General features: G+C 36.9%; 3 protein-coding genes across 6 annotated transcripts; 2 read left to right on the top strand and 1 right to left on the bottom strand.

Moving 5' to 3' along the window:
* Positions 1-379: 379 nt before the first annotated feature.
* Positions 380-5,692, top strand: LOC148191244 (glucan endo-1,3-beta-glucosidase 4-like). Of its 2 annotated transcripts, none has more exons than XM_088102547.1 (5): positions 380-474; positions 853-1,380; positions 4,034-4,753; positions 5,163-5,190; positions 5,308-5,692. In XM_088102547.1, exons 1-5 carry the CDS (start codon positions 399-401, stop codon positions 5,453-5,455), a joined length of 1,500 nt encoding a protein of 499 aa, XP_087958673.1. In that variant the 5' UTR covers positions 380-398; the 3' UTR covers positions 5,456-5,692. The 2 variants fall into 2 exon arrangements, with proteins under 2 accessions (XP_087958673.1, XP_087958671.1); XM_088102545.1 differs by having other exon boundaries at positions 5,296-5,692.
* Positions 5,693-5,925: 233 nt separating this feature from the next.
* On the bottom strand, positions 5,926-7,492 carry LOC148191243 (transcription initiation factor TFIID subunit 7-like). The gene is made up of 4 exons (XM_088101783.1): positions 6,969-7,492; positions 6,743-6,862; positions 6,561-6,630; positions 5,926-6,259 (listed from the first exon to the last, which is right to left on the bottom strand). The coding sequence occupies exons 1-4, from the start codon at positions 7,284-7,286 to the stop codon at positions 6,102-6,104; spliced, it is 666 nt and encodes a 221-aa protein (XP_087957909.1). The 5' UTR covers positions 7,287-7,492; the 3' UTR covers positions 5,926-6,101.
* A 4,043-nt stretch (positions 7,493-11,535) lies between these two features.
* On the top strand, positions 11,536-14,444 carry LOC148191242 (sucrose transport protein SUC4-like). Of its 3 annotated transcripts, none has more exons than XM_088101780.1 (4): positions 11,536-11,669; positions 12,871-13,610; positions 14,038-14,101; positions 14,184-14,444. In XM_088101780.1, the coding sequence occupies exons 1-4, from the start codon at positions 11,546-11,548 to the stop codon at positions 14,279-14,281; spliced, it is 1,026 nt and encodes a 341-aa protein (XP_087957906.1). In that variant the 5' UTR covers positions 11,536-11,545; the 3' UTR covers positions 14,282-14,444. The 3 variants fall into 3 exon arrangements, with proteins under 3 accessions (XP_087957906.1, XP_087957908.1, XP_087957907.1); XM_088101782.1 differs by lacking the exon at positions 11,536-11,669 and adding an exon at positions 11,714-12,119; XM_088101781.1 differs by lacking the exon at positions 11,536-11,669 and adding an exon at positions 12,129-12,539.
* The last annotated feature ends 1,508 nt before the right edge of the window (positions 14,445-15,952 follow it).

The following is a 15,952-nucleotide window of genomic DNA, read 5'->3' as shown; positions in this document are numbered from 1 at the left end:
AGAAAAATTAATGAATGACTTTTGGGGTTTGGAGGGAAAAAGACAATTACAACACAAAACTCAACTCAAAAACTGTGATCAAGTGAAGTATTCATTCACTTCCCTCCATCACATTCATCTTTTCACATTCTCTCAGGTATTTACAATTTTTCATATACACCCATGTTTTGATTTCTTCATGAAAAAACAAACAAAAAGATGGTAAATAGTAAAGCTTGTTCATTCATCAAAATGCAGTTACAAACATGTGCATTTGGGTTTTCTTTTCGACTTCATTGTTTGTTGGAGTCTTGAGTTTGTAGTTGGTACAAATGCTATATACCTGTTAGTTACAATTTTAGCTGTTAAAGATGTGATTTCTTTTTGTTGCTGAAGCCTTCATTGTTGAGGCTTTGCTTATGGAAGGGATGAAGCTTGAAAGGTGGCTCACAAGTGTTTTGTTCCTCATTGTTGCCACAGTGAGCAATGCATTAGGTAAATCACATTTTCACCTTTTTCTATTTTATGGTTTGCTTGCTGTTCTACTAAACCTTCTGATTTTGAAGGTTTTGAATCATGATTTTGTCACAAGTTTTTATATTTCAAGAATTTTGACAAATTTCGTAAAAGCTCCTAAAAACCTTGGCGTTGCTGCCAAAATCGAGGTTGTGGACTGTGTTTTTTGAAACCTACTTTATAGTTTGAAACCTTTACATAAATTTTGACATATGAATGGTACTATTTTCTGCTTAGTTGCTACAAAAACTGGGTAAGTAAGGAGAAGGACTGAGCAGATGCAGATGCAGATACAAGGAGGAAATAGTTGAATGTGTATCATTATTTCATTGATGAAGCATCACTTTCTTAATGTAGGTGCATTTGTGGGGGTAAACATTGGCACTGATGTTACTGATCTTCCATCTGCTTCAAATCTGGTTGCTATTCTGAAAGCACATCAAATTACACATGTGCGTCTGTATGATGCCAACGAACACATGCTACAAGGACTTTCAAAAACTGGCATTGAAGTAATTGTTGGTGTCACAGATGAAGAGATACTAGGCATTGGAGAATCTGCATCAGTTGCTGCAGCTTGGATTAGTAAGAATGTGGCTGCATACATGCCATTTACTAACATCACAGCAATATCAGTAGGTAGTGAGGTTCTCACCTTAGTCCCAAAAGTTGCACCTGTTCTTGTTCCTGCCATGAACCATCTGCACAAAGCACTTGTTGCTTCAAACCTTAACTTTAGGGTTAAGATTTCAACGCCACAGTCCATGGATATAATTTCCAGGCCTTTTCCTCCTTCCACGGCCACCTTTAACTCCTCATGGAACTCCACAATCTACCAGCTCCTTCAGTTTTTGCAGAACACAAATTCCTCTTACATGTTAAATGCCTACTGTGAAACCCTGAATAATTAGTAGTAATAATTCCCTGTCATATCCAATTAATACACACCACAATCCATGCTTATTTAATTAAAAACCACTCCCAACTCTGAGGCATCTCTGCTGTGCACTGAACAACGCACCACGTCACACGCGCAGGGTTAGAAGCGCACTAAACTCTGCATGCACGCATGCCACTTGTCACGTTGGAAGTTTCTGAAGTCAGAGTGGGGGTACAGGTGTCCGAAAGTGAGACGCTCGTTCGTCGTGAATTGGAAGGAACAAAAGTGATTTTCGAAAACCCTTCCACTCACCTGCACCACTCATCTCCTTCCTCAGAACCCAAACCCTTCATCTTCTCCAACTTCTCTCTAGAACCTCCCAAACTTCTCTCTACTGAAATCCTCACGTTCCTCCTCCGATCACATTTTCAGCACCATAGGAACGTCCACTGAACTGAGAGCTATCCACTGGACCGAACAGCTTCAAGAACTGAAACTGGTAAGTCCCCTTCCGTAGCTCGTCCTTAGGTTTATGGAAAACTAGGGTTTGTAGTTGCATGCAAGCATGTAGTCTCAGTATTCTGTATTCTGTGGTTAGATTTGTTTTGGAAGAGTCAAGAACATAAGAGAAGCGTAGTTGGACGAAGCCACTGTTGCATCTAGGACAAGTTTGGTTGCCAATCCGGGTAAGGGAAGCTTATATGTTTAATTTATACCTGTCTGTTGTATGATCTGAGTTGCATGTATGAAAAGTATGATGTTTGAGCTGTTATGAACGTTCACTGATATCGGATATGATTTCTGGGTTGTTGATCTGTATGCTGGTTTGATACGTATGAATGATGTATGAATATTGTAATGTATGAGTTATTAATATGTTGATTGTTGAACGTGAATTAATTTGGAAGTGAAAGTTATAAAGTTCATAGATTTGAGAATCATATGAAGTGTAAAGTATAAGTTAAAATGTTGAAATCTGGAAATTTGTTAAGGTTGAGAAATCTGAAACTTAATTCATTCCCTTTGATAAATGACGCTCGTCACCGTACGGTCTTAGACCGTTCGGTTTTCCTTAAAATAACTTAGAATGGAATTCTTTCATTTGGAAAGAACTCTGCTCGAGAACGAGCGTCCCCATTTGAATGTCTGAGCGTTCGGTTCAGCTCAGCGGTATATAATACTTTAAACTTTAAAAATACATAACGTTCGGTCTTATACCGAACGTTCGTTCTAAATGGCGCTCGGTCTTATACCGAAGCGTTCGTTCTAAATGGCGCTCGGTCTTATACCGAAGCGTTCGTCCTAATTAGCGCTCGGTCTTATACCGAAGCATTCGTCCTAAATAGCGCTCGGTCTTATGCCGAAGCGTACGTCCTAAATAGCGCTCGGTCTTATACCGAAGCGTTCGTCATAATGGGTGCTCGGTCACTTACCAAGCGCTCGTCATATTGAACAAACATTTGGATAAAATAGCGTTCGTTCCAATATTTAAATATTCATCCTCTTACGTTCGTTCAATTACTGGTGTCGATTCTGTACATATAAAATTCTTCAAAGAAAATCCTGAGTGTCATTGACCATTCTGGGTACTTAAAAATATTCTGAAAATGAATTCATTATTTTGGAGTCTTCCGGATTGTTAAATGGATTCTTCTAAATCTGGCTCTTAAACGTTCGTCCTCTCCCTTCAGGCAATTGAACGTTCGTCTTTTTAAGAGAGTGGAACATAGAATGAAAATGTTATAACTATGAAAGGATAAGATGTTTGAACACTATATTAAATGGTTATACGATTATGGAATTTGAACGAGCGTTCCATGGAGGAACGTCTCAGATGTGTTAAATATTAAATTTGGTAAAGTATGAACATGGATAAGTTAGGACTCGCTGTCCATCCTGATATTCCGTGATACTCATCTTCACGTAGAAGGGGGTAGTCATGTGTGGGAATGGCAGGAGGTCCTTAGTCCATCACTTAGCATCCATCAATTAACCTCGAGTGGCAGCTGATTAGGTATATCCCGGCTACTACCCCACTCGGGTGCAAGGCGCTTGTAACTACATGGTTCATACAGTCCAGACGGTCTGTCTTATATATATATACATATTTCTATGTTATTCTATGTTAAGTTAACTGTTGTATGTGTGAATTGAAACGTTAAATGTATGTGTTAATTGTATGAATTAAATAATATAAGCTTACCCTTGCATTTCCATTGTGTTGTCTTCTGTCTATGTACGTTCGTCTTGTCTTGCAATGATCATCCGTGTGGATGTGAGCAGATGGTGGTGCATCTCTTGAAGAAATGCTGGAAGAAGAAAATTTGGAAGATGCAAATCTGGTTGAAGTGGAAGTAAAGGCCGAGCCTTAGAGCGCTCGTTAGTTTATGATTGTGAATGTTAGATTAGTTTGGACGTTCGGTTAAATATTTTGTAAAGCCGTTCGTCCTAATTATCCCTGATTCTGTTTTGGCACGTACGTTATTTTGTATCTAAGCGTTCGTTCCAGGCTTCCTTTGTATGCGTTTTATGCGCGTTTCTTTTGTACTAAAGCCGTTCGGCTCTGGAACTTCTTTTCTGTATATAAAGACTGCATTGTTTACTGTTAATTGTAATTAATTCTAATGTATGGTAATTACTATATTTTGGGATGTTACACCTACCCTTATTATGGATACACTAGAGGAGATGGCATTTTCCCTATTGAATATGCTCTATTCAGACCCCTTTCTCCAGTGAAGCAAATTGTTGACCCAAACACACTGTTCCATTACAATAGCATGTTTGAGGCCATGGTGGACGCTACCTATTATGCCATAGAAGCCTTCAATTTCAATAATATACCTATTGTTGTCACAGAAACGGGTTGGCCTAGTTTTGGTGCAGTAAATGAACCAGATGCTACTGAAAAGAATGCTGAGACCTACAATAATAATTTAATTCTGAGAGTACTCAATGGTTCAGGATCCCCTAGTCAGCCAAAGATAGCCCTTAATACATACGTATATGAGTTATTTAATGAGGACAAGAGAAAAGGGCCTGTATCAGAAAAGAATTGGGGTATTTTTTATGCTAATGGAAGTAGTGTTTATCCCTTCAGTTTTAGTGCTTCCAACCAGAGAAATGGAAATTCTCTAGGATCATTTTGTGTGGCTAAAGATGATTCAGACACTGACAAATTGCAAGTTGGCTTGAGCTGGGCTTGTGGACAAGGCCAAGCTAACTGTGTAGCTATCCAACCAGGAAGACCATGTTATTCCCCCAATAACGTGAAAAGCCATGCCTCTTATGCTTATAATGATTATTATAAAAAAATGCATAATGTTGGTGGCACATGTGACTTTGATGGTACAGCTACAACAACAACTGAGGATCCCAGTAAGTCCATGATCCTCATTTTTCTGTTTTATTTTCAATATTTTGGTATCTTACTTTTGTCACAGTTTTAACTTTCTTTTCTCCACTGTCAAAACATATATAACTGAGGTTTTAAGTTGCTGTTTAGTATTGTACAAAATTGCAGCCACAATTGGGTATGCAAATTCAATGCAGTTTTGGACTGTGATTTATAAGTTCGCTCATAGAATTGTTTTCTTATTGATAAGCACATTTATTTGACAGACGGGTAGAAAATTGAGATCACTCTTTCAAAAGTTTATCCAGCAAGAGTGTCATGATTTGCAAGTTTCTATTTGATTCTTTTAAGTTTATCACTTAAAGTGTTGTCATATTGCCATGCCCTCTACTGCATAAGAAATTAATGATGGATATTTTTGCTGCATTGCAGGTTATGGGTCCTGTATATATGCGGGAAGGTGAGATTGACCGAGTCTATGTGCACATCAATTATGAATTTAATCTTACAAGTATTTATGTTTATCAAACCTGATATTGTATTGAATTCAATATTTTGATGACAGTGCTAACTCGAGCTTTGGTGGAAGAAGTTCATCTTCTGCAGCAATTGGACTTGGACCTGTAAGTCCTGTAGGAGTTGGAGCTGGTTTGAACCTGCAAGTGTCCACCTTTCAGTATTTGATATCGTCTATTAGTGTTCTTTTTGCTTTAATGATGTTATGACCAAAAGAGGCCCCAGTTTTAGATTGCAACTTTATACTGTTTCTGGGCCATATTTATGGTACAAGTCTACCCGTTGTGTGCCACTTCGTATGGTGTATTTGGGGTCATTCTTGGTAGGTAGTTGCAGAAATTTAGTGCTTTAGCTGGAGAATACAAATGATTTGAGATATACCATTGCCAAAAATGTAATCAATTTATTAGTAGTGACTAATGTCATTTCAACTGACTTTTTGGAAACTCTTAAAGCTATACGTCAGTGATGCTCTCGCTAATCTCAATTGAACCTACGCGTTTCTCACCAAATGGCATAAGTCAAGATTAGGTTTCAAAAAACCCAATAAAGCATGCAATTTCAACAAACAAAAATGGCTTTAAATAAACACATGCTTACTCTTATATCGAGGAGGAATTAGCACCTCAAAGGTTAGTAATCAAACTGGTACAGCACAAAAACAATTACCAATAAAAAATGCCACGAAAATGCACCATTTGATAAAATATACAAAAGTACATACAAACACCTACAATGGAAAATCCACTAAAGTTGATTTTAAGGGTGGACGTAATTCAAATTTAACAACAGTTATACTATACAGGCTTTCATTTCATCATTGTAATATAAATACTATTTGGAGGTTGATTTGGGTCAGACTGAATCATCAGATTCTTCAGAATCACTCCTGTCAGGCTCCCCTGCATTTGTAAGATTCTCTGGAACATCATGCTTTGGTGCAGGCTTAGGTGCAACTTTTTTGTTAGCACCTCGGGCATTTTCCTCCACTTCTTGTTCAGCGGCTTCTGCATGTGAATCTCAGTCAAGGAAATAACCAAAGTGAAGATTGTTTCCACTATCAAGAAGGCAACAAACTAAATTTTATCCTTTATGCAAACATAGACTCTAGTTATCCCACAAACCCCGTGTCTATAAGTGAGGAAAACAATAAATAAAAGGGTGGTACGAAAAAACCAATAATAATTTCATAATAATTTCAATAACTATCCATTATTTCAATAAAATAATTTAAAGCACAATCATAGATTAAAGATTAAAAAATGAAAACATCACTCATTTGCTGTTTGAGACAACAAAGACGTTTAAGGATATCAAGATTTTCAGCTGTTCCTCGAGCCATGATTTTGAGGAGATCTTTCTCAACACGGGACACAAGCTCAGGCTGGAAAATGAAATATTAACAAAAATGTTAATATGAGATCATATACACATACATATACATATATGGAGGAAGAGAGGTATGTCAATGTTTGTCATGTGAGTGAATATAATACATTAAGATCGGGCTCCCTGCGAAATCTATGCTTGCGAGCATCTCTCATCGGCGGGGTGAGACCATGCCTGTACTCAATTACATCTGGAGCAGCATCACCAGATTCCCGAACCATAATCATCTGTTAGTTGGAGTCATAAAAAATCAGACACACAGTTATTAAGTTACATGAATCAAAGATGTGATTAGGAATGAACAAACTATTTGATTAATGATGCACAACTGACATGACCAATGTCAGCAGTCTTAATCAAAGAGTTATCATCATATGTCTTGTAGGATTCAACAACACAAGGAAGGTCCAATAGAGAAGCTGGGAAGTGTTCATTCCCAATCATAAACGTACCACTCCTTCCATCCTCACTAAATGATAAATCTAATGACTTGTCTTCAGATGAAGAAGGATCAGTTTCATTCAAAAGCCGCTCTATTCTCTCTGCCACATTCGGTGGAACTCTAAGTATGAATTGCTCCTCCATAACTAAAAACATTAGGACATGTCTCAAAACACTAAAATGTAAAATGACTTGATTTAAAAAACACATAATGGAATTGAATTGATTTAGAAGTCAAATCCCATGTTTTGAAATTCAAAAAAAATGATTTAGAATTTAAATCTTTTGTTATTAAATAAAATAGACTTGATTTCAATTCTGCATGTTTCACTTTCACCATTTTAATACAAAGTTATTAACTCGTCGAGTGAAACGATAAACTCCCTCTCTACTCCCAGCATAAAAGTAAACAAGTAAAAAAGCATCATAATTCAGCAACATAAAACTGTAAGACAAGCTGAAAAGTGATAGGTACTGACCTAAAACGAATAAACCCACATAATCTTGGAGTCTTTATTAGAACAACACCAAAGGATTCCATCAATGTGGAAGAACCAAACACACCACACTCCTCTGGTCTTTCGAGAGGACCAGACTTTCCTCACCTATCTCTTTACAGAAATACCAAGAATGACAAAAACTAAAGAAAACAACCTCCCAAAAAGACTTTATAATAGTCTGGCAACACAAACCCAACCCACAAACAATTATAACTGTTTGTCCCTCTTATTTCTTCTAACATAAACTTTTCCTTTGAACCTATCAAAAAGTAATATTCCTGAACAGTTTGTTTTATCTGATACCACTAAGGATATTGATACAAGACTTAAAAAAAGAGTGTACACCATTTTTTCGTTAAGCCCTTGTAGAAGAGATGCATTAATCCATGTTTTAAGAACTCATTTAGGACATAAGCTAGAATGATGATTGCACAATGAACAACAAGAATCGAAAAAGAGAACAAAATATTAACCTAAAAGTCAAAACAAAAAACAGTCAAAGGCAAACCTACAACAAATAGCAGTTGCAACAAAGAGAATTAACACTGTTACATTCATATAAATTACAGAAAGAATTTATTCAGAAGTAGGCTTCCCAATGATAACCATTCCATGATCAAAGATAACATGAAAAATAATTCAGTATCATCACTCGACAAATAAAAGACAACATTGAACTTAAATGAAAAACAACATAAAAATATTTTTATAAAATCATTAGCGCTTTGGTTTTTCATCAATCATAAGTATTAAGCAAATTACCTAACAACAAGCTAGTATACATAATAAAGCAAACCATGAACAAAATGGAGAAAAATGTGTGTCAATGGCATGCATCTCACAATCTGTGGAATGTCAAGGTTCATTGATTCTTGACTCAGGTGCCTCAAACCATTTGTCTGGTAACACTCGTTTATTTTCCTCCATTACCCCTCAAAAAGTTCCTCAATTAGTTACTGTTGCCAATGGATCCAAATTGACATCTCAAGGAATTGGCAAAGGATCCTTATCTCCTTCATTAAACATAAATTTTGTTTTGCATATTCCTCATTGTCCTTATAATTTAATCTCCTTGAGTCAATTGACACGTTCATTAAATTGTTCTATAACCTTTACTGCTACTTCCTTTGTCATACATGAACATGGTACGGGTCGTCAAATTGGAGAAGGATATGAGTCAGGAGGACTGTATTTCCTAAAACCTAACTCTTTTGTTTCCTGCATTTCAACTTCATCTCCTAAATTTTACATGATCGTTTGGGTCACCCAAGTTTGTCTAAGCTGAAGTTGATGGTTCCAAGTCTTAAACACATTCCTGTCTTAGATTGTGAGTCTTGTCAGTTTGGAAAACATGTTAGATCTTCTTATCCAAAGAAATTCGAGACACAATGTAAGTCTATTTTTTCTACCATTCACTCTGATATTTGGGGACCGAGTCGAGTTACTTCCTTTGGTTTTAACTATTTTGTAACCTTCATTGATGAATTTTCTCGGTGTACGTGGGTTTATCTTATGAAAGAGAGATCTGAACTTTTAGTCATTTTTATGTCCTTTGTTAATGAAATTAAGAATCAATTTGGAAAGACAATTAACATTCTCATAAGTGATAATGCTAAGGAATATTTTTCTGCTGCATTTTCTTCATTTTTATCTTCCAAAGGAATTTTACATCAGGCAACATGTTCTCACACTCCACAACAAAATGGCATAGCTGAGAGAAAGAAAAGACATCTCATTGAAACAACACGTTCCCTGATGTTAAATACTAATGTTCATGTTCATCATTGGGGGATGCAATCCTCACTGTTTGTTTTTTGATCAATAGGATGCCTTCTTCATCTCTTGACAATAAAGTTCCTCACTCCGTAATTTTTCCAAATGATCCTCTTTACCATGTCTCTCCACGTGTTTTTGGGAGCACTTGTTTTGTTCATAATGTCTCCCCAGGTCTTGATAAACTTTCTCCCAAGTCTATTAAATGTGTCTTTTTGGGATATTCTCGCATTCAGAAAGGATATAGATGTTATTCTCCCTCCACAAGAAGGTATTATATGTCTTCTGATGTCACCTTTTTTGAGGATACACCTTTCTTCTTGTCTTCCAAGGAGGATCGTTCATCTATTCAAGAGATATTTCCTATACCATCATGTGATCCCTTGGTCATTCCCGCTTCTCCATCTTCAGCTCAAACTCAGAATGCAAAGATATTGTTCAACCACCTTCCTCCTTGCCTGAAGATCCTCGAGACTCAGCTCCTTCTCCATCAGATTCCCAAACCATGGATCCTTCATCCTCCTCGTCCTCTCTTGACTCAAATCAGGCTTGGCCTATTGCTCTTCGAAAAAGTATTCGATCTACTCGTAATCCTTATCCTGTTTATAATTTTTTAAGTTATCATCGTCTGTCTCCTACATATTTCTCCTTTGTTTCCTCCCTTTCTAACATCAAAGTTCCTAATAATGTTCGTGAGGCACTTGATCACCCTGGATGGCGACAAGCCATGATTGATGAAATGCAGGCACTTGACAATAGTGGCACTTGGTAACTTGTACCTCTTCCTCCCGGTAAGAAACCCGTGGAATGTAGATGGGTATATGCTATTAAAGTTGGTTCTACTGGTGCAATTGATCGTCTTAAAGCTCGTCTAGTCGCAAAGGGATATACTCAGGTTTATGGTCTCGACTATTGTGATATTTTTTCTCATGTGGCCAAAATCAATAGTGTTCGTCTATTTCTTGCCATGGCTGCCATTCGGCAGTGGCTACTTCACCAATTGGACATTAAAAATGCCTTTCTTCATGGTGATCTGGAAGAGGAGATATACATGGAGCAACCTCCTGGATTTAGTCGTGTTGCTCAGGGGGAGTCTAAGTTTGTAAATTACGTCGTTCACTCTACGGCTTGAAACAATCACCTCGAGCTTGGTTTGGTAAATTTAGCCATGTTGTGCAACAATTTGGATTGAAACAATGTGAAGCAGATCATTCAGTGTTTTATGGGCATTCTACTCCTGATAAATGTGTTTATCTTATGGTTTATGTTGATGATATTGTGATTACAGGAAATGATGTTGCGAGAATTGTTCAATTAAAGGATCATTTGTTCAACCACTTCCAAACCAAAGACCTAGGTCGTTTGAAATACTTCCTTGGTATTGAATTGGCACAATCAAAAGAAGGAGTCATCATTTCACAAAGAAAATATGCCCTTGATATTTTGGAGGAAACCGGTTTGACAGATTGCAAGCCAATTGATAGTCCTATGGACTCAAATCAAAAATTAATGAGAGACCACGATGTTCCTTTCTCAGATCCAGAAAGATACAGAAGGTTGGTTGGAAAACTAATCTATCTCACCATAACAAGACTTGATCTTTCTTATCCAGTGGGAGTTGTGAGCCAATTTATGCAAAATCCTCATATTGATCATTGGAATGTCATGGTACGCATCCATAGATATGTAAAAGGGAATCCAGGACATCGACTGTTGTATGAGAATAAGGGAAGTACTGAGTTAGAAGGATATTGTGATGCAGATTGGGCTGGTTGTCTGAATGATCGAAGATCTACCACATGATATTGTGTACTCCTTGAAGGGAAGCTTGTATCATGGAAAAGCATGAAACAAAGTGTTGTTGTTCGATCTAGTGCAGAAGCTGAATACCGATCTATGGCCATAGCTACATGTGAACTTATCTGGATCAAACAACTCCTTCAAGAATTAAAATTCTGTGAAAATAAGCCTATGAAGTTGTATTCTGATAACCAAGCAACTCTTCACATTGCCTCCAATCCAGTGTTCCATGAGAGAACAAAACATATAAAAATTGATTGTTGAACAAAAATAAGACTGACAACTGAATGCTGGATCACGTGGCGCAAATTAGATATTCCTATCTTTGTGGGAGATGATGTGTTTGGCTGGACCAACCAGTTGGAAAGATACTTTCATCTCCAAGAAGTATCTGAAATGGAAAGAATGCAGACTGTGATGATAGCTTTGGAGGGGAAGGCCTTGCAATCCCACTTGGGAATCATTCAAATTGGCAGTGGTTCGTCGCATCCAGTCCAACATGTTCAAGAATCCTTTCGAGGTGGTTATTGCCTTAACTCATACTGGTTCGGTTGAGGATTATGTTGAAAATTTTGAATAGTATGCAGGGCTGCTAAAGGGGATTGATCAAGATTATCTTATTGGGATATTCTTGAATGGATTAAGGGATGCTATTAAGGCAAAAGTGATGTTGTATGATCCCTCAACTCTGGCATAATTAATGATGAAGGCTCAAATGATGGAGGAAAAAATCCAAATTATGTCTATAAAGGGAAGGGACCAGTGGAGAATAAAGTTGGGTCGGGTTTCAAAATCAACTGGATAACTAGAAGTTTCTCCAATGACGTGGGAAATTCTATTGTCTCAAGTAATCATAATAGAGGGAAAGGGGGGACCCAGACATAACAAGTAGCATCATTAGTCACCAGGGAGGGTAGCCAACCACATTTACCTAACCCTTGTCTCCTCCACTTACCGAAGACTATATTCTGTAAGTATATCCAGAACAACTGCTAGATACTAGAAAGACCACTCAAGGTGGCTTAGAAGTTCTTGTCAAATGGAAACATCTTCTAGATATTGAAAATGGTTGGGAATTTAGATATTGAGAATAGTTGGGTATCTATTGCCTGCATTCATAAAGAATTTCACCTTGAGAACAAGGTGAATCTTCATGGAGGGGTATTGATAAGTTTGATACAGTTTACAAAAGAAGGAAAAAAGAAAGTAGTTAGTACAGTTGTAATTACGAAACTGTAACAGACTATTATAAATAGTCTTATTAGGAGGTGAACAGGAAGTTCTTTTGGGGCTTTTGGAGGAAAAGGGGAACTAGGAGAGTTGGGGTCCTCTTGAAAGACGTTTGTTTTCTGCTATACTTTGTTAATCAAACATTCAAGAATCTGTCTTGGTATTTTCTGTAACTCTGGGTGTTCTATCAAAATTGCTAATGTTTATCTGCTTGATATGTACTTCTGAATATAGTTCTCACTTAAATTAAAAGGACATGTTTTTATCTTTTTATTTTGATTACATCTTGCCTGAATGGTTTCTGCAAATGTGGCCTTCAATGTCTGAATAAAACCCCTTCACCTCCACCTCAAAAAAGAACGAAAAAAATAATGCAAGAATATATCTTGTCTATATTGTAATTTATTTTAAATTAAAAATATTAGTGATAAAACAAGAAAACAATACGTTGACTGCTTCTATATTTTGTTTATGTATCTTTCAAATGTTAGGCAAGGATCACCGAAGGACACGTGTTGCAAATGCTTATTTCTCCCTGTTTATGGTTATTGGTAATATTCTTGGATATGCAGCTGGATCATACAGTGGTTGGTACAAGGTCTTTGCTTTCACCATGACCCCTGCATGCAATATTAGTTGTGCAAATCTCAAGTCCGCTTTCTATCTTGACATTGGTTTCATCGCTATCACCACTTATATAAGCATCATGGCAGCTCATGAAGTACCTCTGAGTTTTAGTGGGGCACAACCTGTTGAAGCAGCAGCAGGGGAATCGGGTGCTGCTGGAGAAGCTTTTCTGTGGGAGCTATTCGGGACAGTCAGATATTTTTCAACCCCAGTATGGACAATACTGTCCGCTACTGCCTTAACTTGGATTGGGTGGTTTCCATTTCTCCTTTTTGATACTGATTGGATGGGCCGAGAGATTTATGGTGGTGAACCAAATGAAGGCCCTAATTATGATACTGGAGTTAGAATGGGGGCAATAGGCTTATTGCTTAATTCAGTTGTTCTTGGAATAACGTCTGTACTCATGGAGAGGTTATGCAGGAAGCGGGGGGCTGGGTTTGTGTGGGGAATCTCAAATATCTTGATGGCTGTCTGCTTTATTGCAATGCTTATTGTAACCTATCTGGCAAAAAGAATTGGCTATATAGGCAAAGAACTACCACCAACTGGCATTGTGATTGCTGTATTGACAATCTTTACCGTTCTTGGGTTTACACTTGCAGTAAGTTGCTCTATTTCCTGCTAAAAGCCTTTTGTTTGTTCTTTTTCTGCCAATATTGAAGGCACCCTTTCTGTCTCCCATGTTCCTTAAAACAAAAACTTAAATTCTGTCTTTTTGCATGGTTTTAGTGACTCATCATATAAAGTATCTTAGTTCATTTGATTTTGTCTGCATGATCTCTTTAGCTCAAACTGCCTTCTGTTCTCCTATGTACCTTAACATAAACAGTACTATTATGTCTCCTATAGTGTCTTGACTCAAGCTTGGCAGCAGTTTTTAACACAAACTGGCATTTTCTATCTCGAGAATCAAGACATGTCAAAATTTAAAATTTGGACATTACCCCATTAATTGTGCATGATTTTGCCAATATATTATTTGAGAGTTCTGTGTAAGTTAATCTGGCTTCATGGATCAATTATTTCAGATCACTTACAGCGTTCCATATGCCTTAGTTTCCACACATATTCAGTCATTGGGGCTTGGCCAAGGTGAGCAGGGTTGATAGCTTATTCTTTCTTGTGAGTATATTATTGTATTTTATGGCTACTTATTAACTGTTAGTATTTCCAGGATTGTCAATGGGGGTCCTAAATTTTGCAATAGTGTTCCCACAGGTATTACTTTTCGAATTATCCCCTATTTCTTGTTTCTTTTGTTGGATAGGGTGAGGTGGGAGGTTGAGAACCAAAGGAAGTTCTTTGCAATTGCTTGTTTGGCATTCCCAGTAGATTTTGTGAAGAAGAATCTTTCTACTTAAAGTCTAACTCAACTTCACAAAATTAATTTGTAAAGTGAAATTTGCATTCATATGTATCCTATAATTTGTCTATATATTTAGTCAATGTCAGATTTCTAACAAAAAAAAAATCAAACCGAGACAATCAACAAAGAGAAATTAAGAAATGTGGTTGAATTTGTAAATCAGTTTACCATTATAGAGTATTATTATAAAAGTCAGTGAACCTCTGTTGCAGAACACATGGTTATAAAGATAGAGGAGCACTACATTACATTACGTTATTCATTTGAACAAACTACAGCTATCAGCTGTTTACTTCTAACTAATAACTGACAACTGTTCTATGTGTTTAGCCTTTGGATGTAAAACATGATTGTGCATTGAATTTCCATCACTGAGTGATCACATTAAATAATCAGAGTGCCACAAGGGATTGCTTGCTAAGTGAGTCGAGTTTGAATCCATAATAGAGCAGTAGTAGCAGAAGCAAGAATCACATTTATAAAAGCTAATTTCCATTACAAGAGAAGAAATTAAAAACACCTTTTTGTGGTTCCTTCGGCCTTCGCAGCACCAAGTTCTACGTCTCAGCTTATACCGCAACACAGCAGCCTCAATCGATGCCTCGTCAAAATCCAACTACGTCTTCCCAAACGAACCAAAAATGGGGCAATGAAAATCAAATCAACACAGATTAGGTTTCAATTTTAAAGATTTCTAACCATTACAGATTACCATAAACATGAACGAAAAGAAGAATCACTTACCAGATTTAGGGCTCCAGAGAAGAATGATTTACAGCTGCAGAGAAGAGACGATCCAGAGGGGACGTGACTGAAGGTTTCAGACGAAGGCTCGACACGGGAGCTGACTGAAGGTTGGAGAGGAGAGGTGAATGAATGGTTGATGAAGGATTGATGAAGAGGGGAAAGAGAGTTCGAGAGAGAGAACAAGAGTTCTAGAGTTCGAGAACAGAGTTAGGGTTCGAGAAAGAGGGGAAAACGCTTCTTCAGAGTGTGATATGCAGCTCAACATCCAATTAATCAGAAAAAAAAAAATTTTAAAAAATAATTTCCCACATCTGTATATAATATCCGCAGTTAACAACTTCGTTCTAACTGCATACGGATACTACGGGTTATATACGGATATATCCTTGGATAATTTTCCCGCCACCACGCGCAAACTTTATATACAGAATTTATATACGGAAAATTCCGTATATAAATATCCGTATATAATATCCGTATATAAAGCTTTTTCTGGTTTCCGTACATAAATTCCGTACATAATGCCTCATTTATATACGGATATGAATCCGTATATAATTGTCCGTATGTAATTTCATTATTTCTTGTAGTGTTCATTAATTTTGAAATAACCTACAAGTCAGAAAAATAACCTTTAGACCCAAAAAAAACTTATTTGGGGTCATTTAATGATAGAGATGGATTATTTTATGATAAGATTATAAGTATATTTGCCATTGAGAACATAAAAATGTTTTATTCTACATTTATTTGAAGTGTGTCACCTTTTTTTTATACAATAAAATCATATTATACAATTTATACTCCTAGAATAAGGTTTACCTTTTTTC

Source organism: Vigna umbellata, chromosome 11 (genome assembly GCF_029865625.1).
Source record: "Vigna umbellata cultivar VRB3 chromosome 11, Vumbellata_1.0, whole genome shotgun sequence".
Taxonomy (NCBI): domain Eukaryota; kingdom Viridiplantae; phylum Streptophyta; class Magnoliopsida; order Fabales; family Fabaceae; genus Vigna; species Vigna umbellata.
The sequence above is the reverse complement of the archived record's forward strand: the minus strand, read 5'-3'. Positions and strand labels throughout refer to the sequence as shown.

Bases quoted from the DNA above. Each gene is read 5' to 3' on its own strand.
- LOC148191244 (XM_088102545.1), top strand. From the start codon at position 399: ATGGAAGGGATGAAGCTTGAAAGGTGGCTCACAAGTGTTTTGTTCCTC. The intron at 1,381-4,033 runs CCTACTGTGAAA...TGGGATGTTACA, and splicing joins TTCCTCTTACATGTTAAATG to CCTACCCTTATTATGGATAC. The intron at 5,191-5,295 runs GTGAGATTGACC...TTTTGATGACAG, and splicing joins TCCTGTATATATGCGGGAAG to TGCTAACTCGAGCTTTGGTG.
- LOC148191243 (XM_088101783.1), bottom strand. From the start codon at position 7,286: ATGTGTTTTTTAAATCAAGTCATTTTACATTTTAGTGTTTTGAGACAT. The intron at 6,863-6,968 runs GTCAGTTGTGCA...TCCAACTAACAG, and splicing joins AGACTGCTGACATTGGTCAT to ATGATTATGGTTCGGGAATC. The intron at 6,631-6,742 runs GTATTATATTCA...TTCATTTTCCAG, and splicing joins GCAGGGAGCCCGATCTTAAT to CCTGAGCTTGTGTCCCGTGT.
- LOC148191242 (XM_088101780.1), top strand. From the start codon at position 11,546: ATGGAAAGAATGCAGACTGTGATGATAGCTTTGGAGGGGAAGGCCTTG. The intron at 13,611-14,037 runs GTAAGTTGCTCT...CAATTATTTCAG, and splicing joins TTCTTGGGTTTACACTTGCA to ATCACTTACAGCGTTCCATA. The intron at 14,102-14,183 runs GTGAGCAGGGTT...TAGTATTTCCAG, and splicing joins GTCATTGGGGCTTGGCCAAG to GATTGTCAATGGGGGTCCTA.